Source organism: Bos taurus, chromosome 23, assembly GCF_002263795.3.
Source record: "Bos taurus isolate L1 Dominette 01449 registration number 42190680 breed Hereford chromosome 23, ARS-UCD2.0, whole genome shotgun sequence".
NCBI classification, from domain to species: domain Eukaryota; kingdom Metazoa; phylum Chordata; class Mammalia; order Artiodactyla; family Bovidae; genus Bos; species Bos taurus.
In genome coordinates this window covers 46,204,943-46,226,470 of record NC_037350.1, presented here as the reverse complement: position 1 = coordinate 46,226,470, position 21,528 = coordinate 46,204,943, and the positions used below count along the sequence as shown (strand labels likewise).

The 21,528-nt window shown below is 39.9% G+C and overlaps 1 protein-coding gene across 1 annotated transcript in view; it reads right to left on the bottom strand.

Moving 5' to 3' along the window:
- Nucleotides 1-455: 455 nt before the first annotated feature.
- The window catches only part of OFCC1 (orofacial cleft 1 candidate 1), a 241,604-nt gene continuing 220,531 nt past the window's right edge, over nt 456-21,528 (bottom strand). The window contains exon 18 of the mRNA XM_024983908.2: nt 456-749. Coding sequence (XP_024839676.2) covers nt 456-749 — 294 coding nt within the window. The remainder of the gene's footprint in view (nt 750-21,528) is intronic.

Genomic DNA, 21,528 nt, shown 5'->3' with positions numbered 1-21,528 from the left:
TGACTTTTTAGAAGGAAATGTGACCAAGATATTTGCCAAATGCTACTATAAAAATTTTGAAACATTTAGGAAATGGAGGCTTTTCTTTATTTTTTTTTTTCAGATTTATCTTATGGAAAAAAAAATGAAACCATACCATATCATTCATTTTGTGTAAGATCATTTAAGCAAAGGGCTGTGTACTTTTCTGCCACATCAAAGTGTCTATGGACTCATATTTCTTCTTCATCAATCTGCTGGTTATTTCCAAATAGTAACTGAGTCAAAGTTTATCAAGCAGATTCCCGAATTATTTCACGTAATTTGTTTCCCGCCTCTCTTCCAAAAGCTATGCCCAGAAACATTTTTTTTTCTTATGTGGTACCTTTGTTTCTTTAGGAAGACATTAAAATACATCTTCAAGTCCTATATGCTATTAGAAGCATCAGTTATGTTTGCAAATTAATTTTGAAGCTTTAAAATTGAGTATAAATACACCCACATATATGCATGCATGACGACATACACGGCATTTGCATTAAAATTTTTTCATGTATACTCACCTCAACAATGGCACCGCTAGGGAGCCTAAGAAAATGGCGGTATAGCTCTTGGAACCCACTGGGATAAACGGTGTATACAGCTACATGAGAAGTAATGCCTCCTGGACCAAGTGCAGTCATAGAAATTTCATTGTGCTGTTGGAGGTCACAGCTGGAGATGCTGGACTGGACGCCATGCTTTTTCCAGATATAATCATACACTGCCACCTAGTGAGACACAGAGACCCCCCCAACCCCCCAGCCCCAGAAAAGGAGAGAAAAAAAAATTAATTAACTTCTGGCAAGAGCAGAACCAATTTTAAATGCATCTACAATAAATCTGAGAGTCTCTGCCATCTGCAATGCCTCTGCCTCCATTCCAGGCATATTTTTATGACATATATCTAAATAGTGAAGAAAGACAAATCCCCGGTGTGTGCTCCGTAAAGTTAATTCTACACAGATGAAGCTGTAATTGGCTCCCATATTAACCCAAAGTAGGAAGATCAAGCAGGCTGCGACAATGACAGGGTTGATTAAAAAAAAAGCTTACGAATGGTTTTATGAATGGGTGTTTGTGCCTTTCCATCCAAGATAAATCTTTGCTCTTTTTTGTTTCTTTGTGGTAAGCTAAGTCTCTGGCATCACCAAAACAGGAGGCAAGATAAATTAAAGATGTATTTTAGTGACGTGCACAGGGCAGGATTTTTGCATATTTAGTTTGTGATTATTCCATTGTCTAAAGACAGCATTCCTTGTGGGGCCTTTAGTAAAGTTAACTGAACTATGAACAAATTCAGAAGATATTGCTCTATTGCTTGTCTAAAACACTGGCAATGAAACATTAGATTATACTGCTCCAGAAAATTTTTTGAGGCTGATAAACCTTCTCGCCTCCAGATTTCTTTGTCATCTTCTCCTGCAACTGCTGAGCTATACAAAATGCTTTCTAAAATGTTCAGTTTCCCTATTCACATACTCCAGTCATTTCAGAGGTAAGTAAAGGAAAGTATTCAATTGATTTCTTTCTTCACTGGCTCCTTCTGAGGCAGAAAGCGTTTATCTGTTGTGGCAGAAAGTTCATGTCAAACACATTCCTCGAAGTTAACTCCTAAGATGATTTGCAAGTACTTTTAACACTCAAAAATATAGAAAGATCAAATAATACAAAGGAAAGTTCTGGCCAATTATTACTTAATTCAAGTCTCTAGTTGACAATAAACTCCCAGGATTCTAGCTGGGAAGCTTTTTCTTTGAAAATGAAAAGGTAACATTAAAATCTAGGTGAACAGGTAAAGAAGTGATAAATGTCTTAAAATAGCTTGAATGAAAGAAAAGATTAAAGTTAAAAGATTAAAGTTACAATTAAAAACAGACATTTATTGAGGACCCATCTATGTTAGTTTTTTCAGAAAATATAGACAAGTTTCAGGATCTATCAGAAGTTCACAGTAAGAGACTGGTATACATTTAACTTAAAGTCAATGTAATTGTGATGAGTGCACAGAAGGAACCTTACCAAGGAGGTGAGGTTTGATTTGGGTCTCAAAACCTTACTGGGATTTCAAAATGTACAAAAAGGGCCATGGGTGTGTCCAGAACCGAGATGCAGAATGCACCGGGGGCTCCAGGGCCAATCCATGGTCCAGTGGACCTGACCGAAGGGCAGGTGTGAGAACCAGGATGTAAGGCTAGAAACATCATTTGCACTGTGGAGACACAGGATACCCTGCTAAGATATTCGTAGTGTAATTCATAAAGAGGAGAAGGCTGGCAGTTTTTTGAGTAGAAGACAGGCTTCATTTGACTTGTATTTTAGAGTAACAGAGCTAAAGGCAGAGTGACGGGTAGACCAGAAAGACGATAGTTTGGAGCTCATCTCACCAAAAGCAGAGGAGGAGACCCTGCATTTGGGGAGTGGCAGTTGAATTGGAGACAGAGTCAATGATTCTTTTTCTGAAACAGAACCGTCAGAGTTCAGTTGCCAGCTAGATGTGAGCTTTGAGCGACAGATGTCTCAAATGTGGCAACAAGCGTGGATACCACTAACCATGCTACTGCAATGGGCCCGTGGCAAGCAGGCAGGACAGGCTTCGCAATAGCATTGACTACATCTAAAGAAAGCATTTAATAAACTATGTCAAAGCCATGGTAGCAGCAGTGGGAACGTGAATCCGCTTACGTATTTACTTTTTAATCTGTGTGATCACCTGGTGGGCATGTTTAGCGACACTGCGCATCCCCAGGTCAAATCAGGAGGTGGGTGTCGCTGCTCTTCCAGCCCCTCCCAGAGCCAGGATCACAGCTGAAGCCTAAACCAGGAGCAGAACTGAAGCCTCCTGGCTGCAAGTGCAGCTCCAGGCCAAGTATCACACACATCTCTGATATCTCCAGCCTTTGGATGTAAGAGGATGTAAGACTTTAGGCAAAACAGAGCAAAAGAAATGAGATGGGAATAGCATGGCACATCCTGGAGAACTAGGGGCTTTCTGCTTTTTCTGTGAAGAACTTGGTGATACAGGAGTTAGCCAGGAGCCTTGCTGGATGGAAGTCTCTCTGTCCTGGAAATGCAGGAGGAAACACACCCACGCTGCAGGGCTGGCAGCACGGGCGTGCCACAAGACGCTGAAGATGTCTGCGTGTGTCTGCAAAGGAGTAACTCTTGCTTTGGAAGCTGATTCCTTTTAGACCGTAAGTGACCTTGAGACTTTGGGTAGTAAACTGTGCAGAGCAGGCTTTTAGAAATAGCTCTTATTGCTTTTGATATGCACACCCTTCTTCCTCCTCTCCTTCTCAAGCATCTCTAGTCTGAGGAAAGAGAGGAGTGAATTGCCTACTACCCAGAGACATCCTAACCGATCTAGAGTCTAGGGCGAGAATGGCTGGATAGACTAGAAAGGAAGGCCTTCCCTGGTGGCTCAGCAGTGAAGAATCCACCTGCAATGCAGGAGACACTCCTTCGATCCCTGGGTCGGGAATATCCCTTGGAGAAGTAAATGGCAACCCTCTCCAATATGCTGGCCTGGGAAATCCCACGGACGGAGGAGCCTGCTGGGCTACAGTTCCTTTTGGTTGGAAAGAGTCGGCCGCAACTTAGCAACTAAACCACCACCACCCAGACCAGAAAGTAAATCAGCGTGATTGACTGGTAGGCCTGGAGGCGGACAGTTCACACACATACCCACCCTTGTTTGTCTGTTTATGTTGCAACTCTGTCAGCTTGGTATTATTATTCCCATTTTATAGCCAGGGGAACTGAGGTTCAGAAATATTAAGTAACTTGCCCAAAGACAGTTGTATGATGATACTATTTACTAAGAAATAATCCTATTCCTCTACCTCTGATTTACCCACAAGCTTTTCTTACTCTCCTCCTTGGTGTTTTTGCAGCAAAAACTCAGAGTAGCTCCCTTGCCCCTTTTCTCTCTCTCTCTCTCTCTCTCTTTTTTTTTTTGTATTCAGGAAGCACCCACATCCTCTGCCTGTTCAGAGTCAAGTCCTAACAAGAGCAGCCTCTTCTGAGCATGACTTTCCTTCCAGCTCCTGCCTTATGGGGTAATGAGTTACCAAGCCCACTTTGGTTGCTAATCAAGAGCTGCATCTTCCAAACAGCTTTAGTAGTCATGAGGCTGACATTTTTATTTCCTTTAGTCTGGTTCCTGTGCTTGCTTAGTTTTTCTCAACTAGCTCAGGTGAGGGAAAGAGGCGTATATATCGCAGTGGCCCCCTGGGACCACAAATCACCATGTAGCTCTGATATTTGAACCCAAATTGATCTGACTCTAAAGCTGACGTAACTGTTGATTACAGCATGTGGTAACATGTTTGATGCAGAGACCACTGTCTTTGTGCGTTAGTGTGTGGCTGAGCAATGAAACTGTGTCTGAACATGGTTCTAAATTTTTCTGAATTTTTGAGCATGCTGAATTTTGCCTCAGTGAAGTGTGCCTGTGAAAGAATCTATGGGAAGATTTGTCTATCCTTGGTCTGAGCAGGAATTTTGCAAACATCCCTCGACTCAAAAAGGATACACTGTCGTTTGTCATAGAAAATCAAAATAGAGGCAGCATCCGAATTACTACAGCTATTTAGTTTTATTAATATCCACGGAAGGTTCTCAAGCTTCTTTGAATTGGAGATTCATTAGAAAAAAAAATTACTAATGTTTTTCTCTTTATTTATTTATTTATTTTTTGGACCATACAGTTCTAATACTAAAGCAATTGTGGTCATTTCCAGAATTTCCATCCAGCAGTCCTTAAGATCTGATCATCAAACACGTGTCCACAAGGCATGTGTATGTTGGTCTCTCAGTCATGTCCAACTCTTTGCAACCCCATGGACTGTAGCCCTCCAGGCTCCTCTATCTGTGGGATTTCCCAGGGAAGAATAGAGGAGTGGGTAGCCATTCCCTTCTCCAGGGGGATCGTCCCAGCCCAGGGATCAAACCCATGTCTCCTGCATTGCAGGTGGATTCCTTACTGTCTGAGCCACCAGGGAAGCAGTGGCATGTGGACCAAGTTAAACCCTATTATTTCTGCTTTACGAGTACACACCTTTTGGAAAAGGAAAAGGGAGAGTGACCCATAAAACCTCACTAGAAATGGTTAAGAATCTGAACCAGATGTTCACCCTGAAGAGAATATTTTCAGTTACCTGGTGATCTAGGGAACACTCTCCCATTGGCCACCAACACATCCTACCCTCCGGGTAATTGCTTTATATTCTGACTTACAACCAAAGACAGCCTGAAGCAATTGGGGATGCTTAGCTTTGAAACCTTCTTAAAATCCTCCCTAGGGTTAAGAAAGTAGGACAAGGTAAAAAAAATAAAAAATAAAAAAGCAGAACATGGATGTTTTATAACAAGAACTAAACCGAAAGAGAGGCAGAGCAGAGGATGGACACAGAGGTGAGGTGTGATGAAGCAATCGCTGTTTGATTTTTCTTAAGCCCTTTGGCTCATTTCCAAATAATCTAAGTGGGTGGACATGATTGCCTAAAACTCTGTTCTCCTGACTTTTCACTCTAATTCTTTAAAACTAGTTGTTGGGTAACAGGCTCTTCAGCAGACTGGCTTGATATTTGATCACCAAGCTAGACATTCACCTGTAATATTTCCTGTTTAGTTTTATTTCAGGCAAGCGGAATCGAAGAAGGGAAGATTTCGTTAAGGCAAATACCAGACAATCTAGACATTCTTGCCGAAAGTTAAGTGAGAGATAAAAAGAAGGAAGTAGGATCTGATTATTCTATGAAGTGCATTTTATATAGATGCCTTTGTTTTTCATTTTCTGGTGAGTAATGGTTAAACTAGTTGGCAAACTAAGTAATATCCACGGAAAATTGGAGTTTGCTTAGTATTTCTGCAAAAGGATAGGCCCGTAGATACTGACTCTGCCCTACGGAAGTTGAAGTTAGCTCCACAAGTGAACTCTCCTGTCAACTAAAATCTCTTTCATTGAACCAATCAGATCTGTTCCTTTATTGCCACAAAAGCCCAGGGTGAGTTAACAAATCTTTTGAGACAGGTAAGTCAAGAGACCATGTATAGGGCATTTCTGTGGAGCTAAAACTGGCCTGGATCTGGAGGCATAAAAGCACAGAAAAGCCCACCAAATGCCAGGGCCGCAAACAGTAATCCTTAAATGAGATTCATCGTTCAGCAGAAAAACAAGTCGAGGGCGGTAATTCAATGGTAGACGAAACAGGTCAGAACAGGTTCAAATGCTGCATATTTCACAACAGAGCTTAATTAAAACAGGACTATGAGGCTCTTAATTGCATTATAATAGTTCAGCATGAAATTAGGTCTGATGTGAACGTCCTTATAGTGGATTTGTTTATGTTCTTATAATTACACAGTGGTACACAGATTTACTGCATAGATACATTTTTTTAGCAGCTCTTGGGTGGATTTCTTTTCTTTCCCCACTCGAATTTGCATTGTATTTCCGAGTGTGGAAAGTTAGCAAGAGAGAGCCCGGGTCAGGAAATTGGGTCATACCGGGTGCCCCAGTTGGTCTCCTGTGTATTTGGAGCTTAGAATCCAAATGCGCTGTGCCTTGATGATAGCGATCTTATTCGCCAATTCTTTAGGAGAGAACATGTCGTTAAAAAACTGGGTCTTGGCAAAATGAGCATCTTACCCGTAAATGCTGTGTTTTGTTTTAGAAAACAATGCCTTCCTTTTGAATTAATGAATGCAAATGTATGACAAAGACTGTGTCTCTAGTTCTAAAATATCACAGGGTAGGGGTTTAGTCACTCAGTCGTGTCTGACTCTTCTCGACCCCGTGGACTGGAGCCCTCCAGGCTCCTCTGTCCATGGGATTCTCCAGGCAAGAATACTAGAGTGGGTTGCCATTTCCTTCTCCAAAATATCACATATTCCAGTGTAAATTCTTCCCTGGTGGCTCAGATGGTAAAGGATCTGCCTGCAATGCAGGAGACCTAGGTTCAATCCCTGGGTCAGAAAGATCCCCTGGAAAAGGGACTAGCAACTCAGTCCAATATTCTTGCCTAGAAAATTCCATGGACAGAGAAGCCTGGTGGGATACTGTCCATGGGGTCGGGAAGAGTCAGACATGACTGAGCGACTAACAGTGTAAATTAAAGAGTCAAAATTTCAAAGATTTGGGTCTAACGGTAACTCCTCTTCCGAAGATAGAAAAGACACAGCAACAGCTGGCTTTCCAAATGATAAAGGTGATGCCTCTTCCATGATGGACCCAGAGTTCAGACAAAGACATAGCCGGTCCACATAAGAATCTAACCTATGACCTTGACTGAACTATGGAATGAAAACCTGGGATAACTTCAGAAGTTTTGGAGGCATGTACATCTTTGATGGTGCTTTCCATTTTTCTCCAAATACTTTTATTTCCTTGCAACCTATGAATATCAGCAGTTCTGCACATTGCTTCATTTTGTGTGTTGTTTTGAAACAGAAGACAAAAGAATGAATAGAAGATGGCTGCCGCTAAGTGGCTTCAGTTGTGCCCAACTCTTTCCGACCCCATGGACTGTAGCCCACCAGGCTCCTCAGTTCATGCGATTCTCCAGGCAAGAATACTGGAGTGGGCTGCATTTCCTCTTCCAAGGGATCTTTCCAACCCAGGGATTAAACATGGGTCTCCTGCATTGCAGGTGGATTCTTTACCCCTGAGCTACCAAGGAAGCCCAATAGAAGATTACCGACAGATAAATTGGGTAAGTAAAATGATCATGCCTGGATGTTTCTTTCTTTAGCATAACCATTAGGAGTACAGAACAAGTACTTAAGTAAATTTGAACCAATTTTGAGAAAGGTAATAAACTATGTTACATTGCCAAAAACCCAGACTTCTGAACAAAATTACCTGTGCTTAATTCAGCTAGAAATAATGCAATTTGGGGAAACCTCATGTAGAGCCTCATGTGGTTATACATACTTTGTAGAGTAAGTTCTGTTATCGTGAGCATAGTTAATTGTGGTAACCCCTCAAACATTACATCTTGCCTCTGTTATCAGAAATATGTGTTTCTCACACCACAATTGCACAATTTTTACAAAACACACTCGGAAACCACGAAGAACTTGGCTTCTGGTTAAAACATTTTGCAAAGCTCCTGGGAATAGAAACAAATGCAAGAAAAAGATGCAGGTTATTTTAAGTAATAGGAAGTCACAGGTCTTTAGCAACAGCCTCAAGGTTTTCCCTTGTATGCAAATGTTAATAATATTACCAATGCAACTCTGTATGAACAAAAGGCAGATGGGTTTCAGAGTAAATGTAAGCGTAGCGCACCCTGTCTCTGCCACTCCCTGCCTTGCCGGGGAGTGCTGGCTACCAAAATGAACAGTGGACTATAAGGCTGAAAACCACTCCACAGCACATCGAAGATTAGGACTAGAGAGTAAATCAAAGGATGACAGAATGGAGAAAGGTAAGGAAAAAGACAAGATTTCTCTGCTCTAACCACCCACTGCTCCTTGAGATAAATCCTACAGGTAATGAATTCAGTTTATATGTAAAATAGTCATAATGATTTGGCCAGCAGTATTTTCCGCCTGTCTATTCTACTTTCTACAGATGCAAGAAAAAAAAAACAAAACTTAATTTTAAAGTTATTGTAACACATATAAATCAAGGCCAGAGAATTGCACAATATACCCAGATCTTAGCATTTTTAAAAGACTTCTTTTCGTCTCTTGAATTCCAGAAAGAAAAAAGAAAAAGCATGAATCTGGAGGTTACTTATCTATTTGCTCTAATATTTTAGTCCCTGGTCTGACAGAACCAAAGAAAAATAATTGGACTGACTTAGATCAGATGACCAGTTTTAGTCCAGTTATTAAAAGAAAAGAAATCTGACTACATTTTTTTTCCTTTACAGGTAGTGGGCTTGCAATGTGATGCATAGATCTGGCTAAAGTTTACTCAAATCCATTAAAGTCAGTAAGCTGCTAAATCACTAGTAAAATGAACTTCAAGTGTCCTACTAATATAAAGACCACTTAAAAAAAAAAATTACCCACAACTCTGCTTCAATGTGGTGCTAATGGTAAAGAACCTGCCTGCAAATGCAGTAGATATAAGAGACATGGGTTCAATCGCTGGGTTGGGAAGATTCCCTAGAGGAAGGCACAGCAACCCACTCCAATATTCTTGCCTGGAGAATTCCACGGACAGAGGAGCCTGGTGGGCTACAGGTCCATGGGGTAGCACAGAGTCGGACTCTACTGTAGTGACTTAGCACTCATGCACTGCTTCAATGCGAAGGGCACTAAAGCAGACAATTTTCCTTGCTGTCAGGGAATTATTCATCTCACCATGCTGCCGACTAATACTTAGTTCTTATCTCATCCTTGACTTTAATTTTCTCCAATGACAGAAAAATACCCAAGTGTAATACAAACAGAAGATGGGGGAAAGGGTATTTTTTATGTGTATGTTTGTGTGTTTTATTTTATTTTCAGGATGAATTACTCCCAAACTTAGCTGCCCAACTATTTTTGTGTCAACTAAAATGAACCTGGGCTTCCTAGGTGACGCTAATGGTGAAGAATCTGTCTGCCAATGCAAGAGACATAAGAGACACAGGTTTGATCCCTGGGTTGGGAAGATCACTGGAGAAGGGCATGGCAACCCACTTGATTAGTCTTGCCTCGAGAATCCCATGGATAGAGGAGCGTGGCGGGCTACAGTCCATGGGGTCGTAAGGAGTCAGACACGACTGAAGCAATTTAGCACACAAAATGAGCAATACTATATGAATTATAATGTCTTTGCATGCTAACCAAACTCTTCCAAAAGCTAAGTTAAGTTGTGTAAATTGGTTAAAAATCTATTAATAGAAGAGAGAGTTGGTGGCAGCAAGAGTGAACTTATAAACATGGAACATGGCCTCACGTGAGCTTCCCCGATGTCACTTGAGTGTATCTTCCCAGCCGCCCATGGGGCTCACTCCTTTCCTTTAAAATGCTACTCAAATGTCACCTTATGCATGGGGTCTTTCCTGGCCCCTCTCATATGTAATAGCACCTCCACCCTGAGCCACAACAGATGCTTTATTTTCATGGTAATGTTACTGTAAGTCTTACTTCCAACCATATACACTGTATATTTCCTTGTTTGTGTCTGTCTTTCTGAACATAAATATAAACATCATAAGGAAAAGGACTGGGGTCTGACTCGTAAGAGGCACTAAACAGATATTTACTGAAAGAATAAATGATAACGTGATAGAAAGGATTCAATATTGAAGGCAATCTGCTTTTGTTTTGTTGTGCTTATCTCTGAAGCTACTGAAACTGATTCATTTTTTCCCAACTGCAAAATTGATGTGTGAGACATCTGCCCTTTTATGTCAGTCTTATAACAACACCAAGGCCCTTCCTTCAGAAGTAGCAGTGAGGTGAGCTCTCTACCAAATTTCCGCAATGCAAGTCTGAACTCCCTATTTCTTAATTTAGTGAAGTTTGTTCAGCTGCTATCTTATCACATCACCCCACCTACTCCACCCACAAGCCAAGGATGAGCCATGTCATAACTCTCCTGGAATAAGAGCCCTTTGCACGCACATTAAAACCTTTACTCTAGGAGTTACAATGCATTATACAATAATTAATTACCTCATCAAACAACCCTATAAGTAAAGAGAGTATTGTTTTGATTTTATAGATGATAAATTTGAAATAAAGGAAATAAAAATCACATTCCTACCTTTTATAAGAGCACTGAAGAGACAAGAAAAGATGGACTAAGTCCAAGGCTTTCCTCATGCAAAGATTTGGTAGAGTTTTAATGGTTTACTAACAAAAAAGAGTGTATTTAATTTAATGCCCCCCCTTACAGGAACAGGGGTTATTTCCTGGTTATTTTTCACAACTATAAAAAAAATCAGTATGTGTCATTTGTGCGTTAAAACTAGGGGTTTTTTGTTGTTGTTGCTGTTGTTATTCAAAACCTTTTTGAATCACTCATTCAAACTAGGTGCTACAACAGACAGAATATAATACATTTTCTTGGCCTCTATGAAACAGAATTTAGTATGAAAAGTGAGAACAAGTACAATTAACTATAATTTAAAACTAGTAAGATTTAAAAGCCCTGTGTGCATGGGTGCTAAGTCACTTCAGTCGTGTCCACTCTTTGTGACCCTATGAACTGTAACCTACCAGGCTCCTCGGTCCATGGGATTCTCCAGGCAAGAACGCTGGAGTGGGTTGCCGTGCCCTTCCTCAGGAGGTCTTCCAAACCAGGAAGCAAACCCTTGTCTCAGGCATCTCTTGCACTAGCAGCCAGATTCGTTACCACTAGCACCATCCGGGAAGCCCTTAAATGCCCTAGGAGAAGTAAAAACCCTAAAAGGTTTGAGAAGGGAGAAGTCAAGACAGAGAATGATAAGAATAGATGGATCTTGTGGGATACCTTCTCTGTGTTGAGACTTAGAAGGGAGAGAAAAAGTCTACACAAGTGAAGGTAGATATTTTTTATTTGAAAAATAAAAGGATAGAAGAATTTGGTGTCCATCTTATAGGTGGATTCTGGTTTGCTGACTTTCAGTGAGTCTAGGTTTTCAGAGTGTTCATTTCAGTTTATCAATTTCATTGTCACTTTTGAACAAGGGACTTACTTCCCTTGTAGCTCAGTCAGTAGAGAATCTGGCTGCAGTGCAGGAGACCTGGGTTCGATCCCTGGGTTGGTAAGATCCCCTGAAGATGGAAATGGCAACTCACTCCAGTATCCTTACCTGGAAAATCTCATGGACAGAGGAGGCTGGTGGACTGCAGTTCATGGGGTCGCAAAGAGTCAGGCACAACTGAGTGACTAACACTTACTTTGAACAGTAGATCTTACCTTCTCATTGAATATGGTTTTTCTCTTTGAGCTAGAAATTTCCAGAGCAGAATAAAGAAAGAAGAAAAATAGCATATAGAAAATTAATCACAGCAGTAACTATTTGGGGAAAGATTAATTAAGAATAAGAATTATAAATAATACTTATTTAGGACTCATTATGTAAAAGGCTCTGTTTGAAACACATTCATTCATCAGTTCATTCATTCAACCATCTCCTCAGAACCTATTTATTGAAATCCTACTTTGCACCAGAGAATTACAGAAAATGGAATTGAATCAGAGTGACGAAACACTTGCTCTTTGTAAGCTGCCTTTTTAGTGGAGGAAAACAAATAACTAAATGTATCAAAAGTGCTGTGGAGAAAAAGGAAACAGAGCAGGGGATCAATCAGCAGTGGGTGGAGTCAGGAGGATAAAGGGCTATTTCACTGCTAATTTGGTTTAGAATTTTAATTTTATTCATGGAAAGCCTTTCAGAGTGGGAGATACTTGAATAAATGTCTGAATAATGTGAGGGTACAAATCAAGTGCATAAATGGGAGAAGAGCAGTTAGAAGAGGGAACAGCAAGTACCATGACTTTGAGGGGACTCCACTCGTCTTAGGTTCAAAGAAAAGCAAAGAGGCCAAAGAATTGAAACAAAGCAAGCAAGGGGAGAAATGGGAGAGAAAAACAGAGCAGAGAGACTTGCGGGGAGGAGCTGAGCATGGAGGGATGTGTAGACCATCAAGGAGTATGGTTTTCTCTCTGAATGAATTGTGAAACCATTGGACATTTTTGAACCGAGGTATAACATATAAGACATTATTGGGACTTACTTCCCTGGTGCTCCAATGACTAAGACTCAGCACTTCAAATGCAGAGGATCTGAGTTCAATCCTTGGTGAAGGAACTAGATCCCGCATGCCGCAACTAAGACCCAACATGGCCAAATAAATGCATTAAAAAAAAAAGAAGAAGAATGAAAAGATAATATTAAAGGAGTCACTCAGGCTGATGTTGAGGGGTAAACTGGGGATGGATAAAGCTATGGATAAAGCTTGAATTGTGTCTCCCTGAAAAAGCAGAGACATTACTTTGCCAACAAAGGTCCATCTAGTCAAGGCTATGGTTTTTCCAGTAGTCATGTATGGATGTGAGAGTTGGACTGTGAAGAAAGCTGAGTGCTGAAGAATTGATGCTTTTGAACTGTGGTGTTGGAGAAGACTCTTGAGATTCCCTTGGACTGCAAGGAGATCCAACCAGTCCATCCTAAAGGAGATCAGTCCTGGGTGTTCATTGGAAGGACTGATGTTAAAGCTGAAGCTCCAATACTTTGGTCACCTGATGCGAAGAGCTGACTCATTTGAAAAGACCCTGATGCTGGAAAAGATTGACAACAGGAGGAGAAGGGGACGACAGAGGAAGAGATGGTTGGATGGCATCACCGGCTCAATGGCCATGGTTTTGGGTGGACTCTGGGAATTGGTTATGGACAGGGAGGCCTCTTGTGCTGCAGTTCATGGGGATGCAGAGAGTTGGACCCGACTGAGTGACTGAACTGAACTGAAAGTTATTGAAGATTTAATTCCCAGTTCCTATGAATGTATCTTTATTTGGGAATAGAGTCTTTGCAGATGAGTCACTTGGGTGACCCTAACCCAGTTGGAATGTGTCTGTATAAAAAGGAGAAATTTGAACACAGAGACAGGCATCCACATACAAAGAGAATGCCACGTGAACATGAAATCAGAGACTGGGGTGATGCATCTGTAAGGAAGAATCCCAAAACTTGCCAGCAGACTGCCAGAAGCTAGGAGGGAATCATGGGACAAACTTTTTCCTTAGAGCCCTCAGAAGGAGGTCTGTACTCCTGCCAACACTTTGACCCTGACTTTGAGCCTCCAGAATTTTTAGATGATAAGCTTCTGCTTTACAAACCACACAGTTTGTGGCACTTTTAACAACAACCCTTAACACAGGCAATGACTCACTTTACAAGAATTACTGCTTTCAATCCTCATTATAAACCTGAGCAGTTATTATTGACCCAAGTTTCAGACAAAGAAAGTAAAGCCTAGAGAGATCAAGTGATTTATCTAAGATGAGACTTTGTAAATAATAATGCTAACATATGGCCACAAGACTGTCTAACCTCAAAATGTAGACTTTTAAATTGTGTCTCTACTGCCTTTCTGAGAGACAGTTCAAAACTGTGAAGTGGACAGAAAACACTGCCAAAGTGTCCATTTCAATGAAAGTAGGAAATTTTGTTCACTTTAAATCCTACATGTGTATTAAACAACTTTGTGATTTTTATTACTGAGGCTGGGATATAGAAAGCAAGTATTCAGAGAGAATGTGGATGTAAAGAGATGTCCGCTGTCTCTTTGTTTTCTTTTATGAAGAATAACACCCTGAGAGGTGGAAGGACTCTCTTACACCTTCCCCCATCACTAATGAACCCTGGGTCTCGGTTTCTTCATCCATAAAATGAGGAAATCAGGTTAAATAATTACTAAGGCATCTTTCAGTTCATATATTTTGTCATATAAGTGGTTTTCCTTATTTAAAAAAAATGCCTTTGAAGATAGAAATGCATTTACTGAGAGTCACCAATATTAAGAAATAGAGCATTTCTCTGTGTATTAGTCGCTCAGTCGTGTCCGACTCTTTGCAACCCCATGGACTGTAGCCCACCAGGCTCCTCTGTCCATGGGATTCTCCAGGCAAGAATACTGGAGTGGGTTGCCATTCCCTTCTCCAGGGTATCTTCCCGACCCAGGAATTGAACTGGGGTCTCCTGCATTGCAGATGGATTCTTTACCCTCTGAGTCACGGGGGAAGCCCCAGAGCATTTCTAACTTCCCAAAGAGTTCCGTGTCCCACATTCCTGTCAATACCAACCACAAGTGCCTGTCACCTCAGCAGTCTCCTGCTTGAACAACAGTTCAGAACTTCCAGAACTTCTTTAATGCACATGATTTGTATTAAAATCTTAAAAAAAAAAAAAAAACAAATAAAATATCAAACAAATGCTTGTCTCTAGCTCTTTTTTTAGGATCAAATCCCAAACACTGATAAAATGTAAACGTTGGACTGACTATACACACTGAGATCCCGAAATCTGTAAACAGAGATAGTATTATTTTAACATTTATTTTAATATTAATATCAACAAGTCACTGTTTTTGCCAATGTTTTTGGCTTATCATCCTTTCGTAACTCTGGAAAGCAGTCTTCTTCAGTAGTCATGTAAACAAGATTCTAGATCTGGATTCTTATCATTTGGGCAAAATTCTTCATTTTTCATTTTCCTAAATAGTAATATGAAGTTACTGAACTCTGAGATTTCTAAGAGAATTTCAACCTCTGAAATACAATAAAATACAGTAACCAACATGAACTAAGTTGGAAACACATAAGAAATCCAAGATTGAGGGATATAACAGTATGTAAGTCAGTATTTCCAGTATTTTGGGTTCTTTGAGGTCAGCAAACCATGATACACAATTATTAACAGAACTTTCTCTTTTCAACTTTGTTCCAATGTGAAAGAGCACAATGTCAAAATACATAAATGTGACACATCGATGTGTCCATCTTAGAAGCCAGGAAAATCAAGACTTACGTGACATGATTATGATTGCCAAGCACATCTCACTTAGAGTCTAAAGGAAAGAAGTATTTCCAGAAGCTTTGTTAAAAGTTTTTTTTTTTAATTAGCACAAAACTCATCTGCTGTTGAATTCTACTAGATGTTCACTTAAAGACAGAGTCCGCATCTCTCTGTATACAAAGAGAATGAACCAGCTGGATTTGTGAATTTTCCTTTCTAGTGACTTATGATATGGAGCACTGTCTAGTTTCTCTAACTTATTCAGCTACTTAATATGAGCGTGCATGTGTGCTCAAGCCCTCAGTGGTGGCCGAATCTTTACTACCCCACGGACTGCAGGCCACCAGGCTCGTCTGTCCGTGGGATTTCCCAGGTAAGAATACTGGAGTAGGTTGATATTTCCTCCTCCAGGGATCTTCTCAACCCAGGGACCAACCCTGCATCTTCTACATTGGAAGGTGGATTCTTTACCACTGAGCCACCTGGGAAGCCCAACTTGGCATGAGAGTGAGTAACAAAGAGATAAGTGGTTAGATAAAAGTGGGAGGTCACTGTGTTAACCAATTTAGCTACACTGAGCTAATTTAGCTCAATGCGAGGGAATTTACCAATTTTTTAAAGTATTCATGTTGAAAATATCCAATTTAAGTTTCCTAGTGATTTTGCAGTATACTACCATGAACTCAGGCAGGAATTTACTTGTGGAAGAGCTAGACATTAGAGAGGATTACGCTAGAAATTGGCTCAAGATTTACAAACTGGAGAAGAGCATTTGGGGAGTCATTCACTCCTAGGGGATACTTTAAGAGAATAACTGGGAAAGCTGTGTGCAGAGCGCCTGAAGCATAGAGCCTGTCTTGGCCACAGTTCTAGGCATGGCTGTGCTGGGCTCTTCAAATGGGCAGCTGTTCTGATCATCTGAATCTTTAACACCGAGATGCTTTAATTCTACGATCACCTGGTGAACACAGAGTTTAATGAACACAGTACTCAGTAGGTAAATAGATTAATGAGTATCTATACATAGGAGTCTATGTATAAGAAAACCATAAAAAATACTAGATTCAGGTCATAAGGTAAATTTATACCTACAGTTATTTTTGGCAGCCATTATTGGGTTGTTACCGGAATTGTGGACTTCCCTGGTAGCCCTAGTGGTTAAAAAAAAAAACCTACTTGCCAATGCAGGAGACATAAGGGATGCAAGTTCCAACCCTGAGTCAGGGAAGATCCCCTGGAGGAGGGCATGGCAACCCACTCCAGTATTCTTGCCTGGAGAATCCCATGGACAGATGAGCTTGGCAGGCTACAGTCCATAGGGTCACAAAAGAATCAGACATGACTAAAGCAACCTAACACACACAGCACAAGCATTCACAGAGACAATGTGTTCCTTTGTGTTTTCTACTCATGAAGAAATTACTTTTTGGAAGAGATTAGGATATGTGGACAAGGATGAGGCAGAAGGAGTAGGTGAAGGAGAAATACATGGAATAAGTTGGGGAAAGTCATAAGAACTTATGATTAGAGGCATCATTTAATGTAATTATTATCATGAGTACTGACCAAGAGATAGCAATAAGAAGAACAAGGAAAAGGTGAAGTTTTTCTAAGGAAAATAAACCCAATTACTTATAAGGTGGAAACTCTAAATATAACCAAAGGATATGTCTTCAGACATGATAGATCAGATGGAGAAAATATCCCAGGAAGAGATTAAAAATGACTTAGATCATTGAAAGCAAGTAACTGTGGGCTGAAAATCATAAGTGTATTTTTCAACAAGGGAAAGAAACAGGGTAAAGAAGGTGGAAGTTCACATTTTGGAATTAACTGGGTATCAACAAAGATTTCTCATGGGGTAGAAAAGAGAAAGAGAGGCAGAAAGCAGACAAGTTAGAGAAAAAATAAGCATTTAGAGAGGAGATCTAAGAGCTCCGAGAAGGCTGTCATAAAATACACGTTGCATAATACATGATCGATCAGCTCTATTATTTAACTTTCCAAAAGATGTAACAATATAGAGATATGCTAACCATCACAGTCAGCATTAATTTAGAGTGGGAGAAATAATTAGAATCTCACTTTTTCTGAAGAATAGAGTGAAAATGTAAACAATGCTCCCCTCCAGGCAAGTGCTTTATCATGTTGACAGGTGCATTTGAATTTCCATGGGTGGGGGATATAATAGGTTATTTATGTGTCATTTTAATAGAAAGACCCAACCATCAAGATGGACAGCAGACTTTATCAGTACTGCTGTTTGCAACTAATCCTCCAATTTAGTACCCCATGAAAATACCTGCAACAAAACCTGTCCATTTTTCTTTTACACTCCATTATGGAAAAATCAATATGGGTGTTATTCATCACAAATCTGCTGCTTGGCGGGTGACTGAGTCACAGAATCTGAAAAAAATGTGACACTTGAGCACTCTGTGTGGCAGAGCCCTTTGCTTACGGCTTTATTCTACCACATTCTGCCACCTAGAATGGCCCAGGTGACCTAGTATATGTTCTAGAATCTAATAAATGTTGGCCAGAGACCTTGAATCTGATTAGTTTAAGGTGAATATCATCTTAACTAGCTTTAAAGCCGACAACAGACATTAGTTGACTTCCATACTTCACACATTTCATTTTGATCTGTTTTTTAAAATTCAAGAAGGGGATGATAATTGGAATATTTAGTAAAATGTATTGTTTAGTGATTAAAAATCAGTAAACATCAATTCATTCAAGGAACTCACAAATTGTGCAATTAGTCAGTTCTTCACTAATCAGCCAGAGTTACCTAATGGTAACTAATGGTAAATGTTATCTAATGGTAAATGGTCTGACTACCTATTTCCCAGGAAAATGAGTTTTGTTTTTCCTCCAAAACATCTCCACCAACTTTCATATCCAAGGTCATATATTCAGGGGCAGGGGTCAAGAGAGAGGGGATATATGTATACAGATAGCTGATTTACATCATTATACAGCAGAAACTAACCGAACATTGTACTTAACTATACATCAATAAAAAAAATCATATGTCCAATGGGAAGAATTCTGCTATTAATACATTCCAAAGTACATACACATGAATTTAACACCATGAAGTTCGTAACTATCAATTACAAAGTTATATGAGACTAATTATCAAAGTGTTCAAAATTCAACACCTCTTCTATGGAAGCATCTCAAAGGAAGAAAGTTTATTCAATTCTTCTTTGTTTCCCTTCAAATCACAAAATGAAATATTAGCTAATATCTTCTAGATCAATGAATGTTTAATGGAACAAAAAACTTTGTACATTTATTTTTGCTATTGGAGATATAAGCAAAACTTTATAGAAAACTGATTTTTAAAACTGTAAAAGATTCTTAGATGTCAAAATTCTAAGTAACTTAAATTTAAGTTAACTACACATATTACATGGAGCTCTGTACTGGGTCCTGCAGATTGGCTCACTCAACACATACTCCAGACCTTCTCCAGGTAGAGAAAAATATAAGACAATGTTTCCTAAACCCTATTTTAGTTCCAAGTGCCTCTACACTTTCCTCTCTTCTTAAACTAACCAGGGGTTTCTCTCCTCTTCAATCCATATCCCAAACTAATAAGAGATCCAAGGACTGCACCAAGATGTTTTGCCAGTTGAGTGATAAATTGTCATTTCCATTTTGAAGTCATAATTTTGCCCTTTTGACCTAGAAGTTGGAATTCTACAAATTATCAACTCATAACATTTCCCCATTAGCATCTTCTCTTATTGTAATGACTTTCTAAAACCAAGCTACTACATTTTATCAGTGCCTTTCTTTTAATCATAAGATATCTAATTCTAGGGCCAAACAAGAAACCTCACCATGCTTCCCAGGTGGCTCAGTGGTTAAGAATCTGCCTGCCAGTGCAGGAGACACAGGTTCAATCCCTGGGTTGGGAAGATCTCCTGGCGTAGAAAGTGGCAACCCAATATTTCCCAGTGTTCTTGCCTGGGAAATCCCGTGGATAGAGGAGCCTGGGGAGCTACGCAGCCCATGAAGTCACAAAGAATCAAACACGACTGAGCACACACCAACACACATACATAAGCAACCTCACAGCTTTCAGAGATCAGGCCCACCCCTATATTGGGTTTGCCTGTGTCCATGGGAAGGGGAGTGATTTGGAGCATGGTCTTGAATCCTGTTGTCACATATTATACAGGCAGAACAGATGTGCCAGAGGGCTGGAAAAAATTTATCAGTGCACTCTTTTCACTGGGCTCAATTCTAAGGACTGCTTGCTTCCAATAGTTCCTCAGGTGATGATAAAACAGATTCATCTGGAAGCAAATAAATTCTCTGATATAAACAAACTCTTCGGAAAGCAATGTTACCTCTGCAACTTTTTGACATGGAAATATGTCTCCTATTGCATGATCATGCATACTTCTTCAAGAGTTATAGATACACTTCTAAAGCATACCAAACAATTGAGCAATTAATTATAACCACGACTCTTTGCTCTATGATTGTTTTATGTGTTTAATTTTTGTCTTACACTCCTGGCTAGTAAGCTCCTTTACTACATGCTTTATACGTCTTTATATCCTCCAAGGTATTTACTGCAGTGTTGGAAAGAGCAGCGGCTCGATAAATGCCAGACTCACTGTCAAGGCTATCTGGCACTTTCGATGATTTTTGAAGATTCAAGCAAGTTCATAGTTCTGGGATGCCTTCTTAGTAGTATTTTAGTTTCACTGCTCTCTGGCAATGACCTGCTGATGCTCCTTCATTAATGAGCCAAAATTGCACATTCAAAACACAGCTTCCAGTAATATCAACTGTGTGATCAGCGTAACCTTGAAGAATTCATGGTAACTGCAATGACATCAGGAAAAGGCACGAGAGCAAACACAGAAATGGGAGCTTTATGGATTCACAACTGATCGTATCTGGACGTGCATTCATTTTGCAAGCATGATTATCTGAGAGCACTGTTCAAACATTGCTGTGTCATGAGATATCTTATCCTAGATTGTCTAAATAATTCTGATCTCTGCCTTTTCTGTCATGTGAATGACCAATATTGCCTCGACCCACTTGATGTGATTATTTTGGGGTAGCTGCTGTGTTTTATTCTGATGGATATTAAAACTGTGTATTCTTAAAACAAAATGAGTAATTTTCACTGAACTATTTTGACAACATTAGGCATGATATAGTAACAGGGACTGGACTCAGACCAGGGTGACTAAGGTTGGAAAGACATTTTAGTGACTTACTTATTAAAGGACTTGATTTTCAATTTGCCTATTAGGAAAATGAGAATGATAACCTGCTTCTCAAGATTGTACAGATATGGGATGTGACAAAGAAATGAAATTGCTCAGTCTATATTTTTATTATTATTATTTTAATTTATTATTATAAAATAATCATTAGTTTTACTTAAGTGATTTAAGGAGTGAACATATAACCAATAATCCATAGGTTTCAAAAATATAATGTTTCAGTGTATGAAATACATTTAAGTTGGAATTTTGTTTGCAGAATACTGTTCAGTTCAGTTCAGTCACTCAGCCATGTCCAACTCTTTGGGACCCCATGAACTGTAGCACGCCAGGCTTCCCTGTCCATCACCAACTCCCAGAGCTTGCTCAAACCCATGTCTTTCAAGTCGGTGATGCCATCCAACCATCTCATCCTCTGTCGTCCCCTTCTCTTCCTGCCGTCAATCTTTCCCAGCATCAGGGTCTTTTCTAATGAGTCAGTTCTTTGCATCAGGTAGCCAAAGTATTGGAGTTTCAGTTTCAGCATCAGTCCTTCCAATGAATATTCAGGACTGATTTCCTTTAGGACTGACTGATTTGATTTCCTTGCAGTCCAAAGGACTCTCAAGAGTCTTCTCCAACACCACAGTTCAAAAGCTTCAATTCTTCAGTGCTCAGCTTTCTTTATAGTCCAACTCTCACATTTATACATTACTACTGGAAAAACCATAGCTTTGACTAGATGGAACTTTGTTGGCCAAGTAACATCTTTGCTTTTTAATATGCTGTCTAGTTTTTAGCTAAACATAGCTAAAACA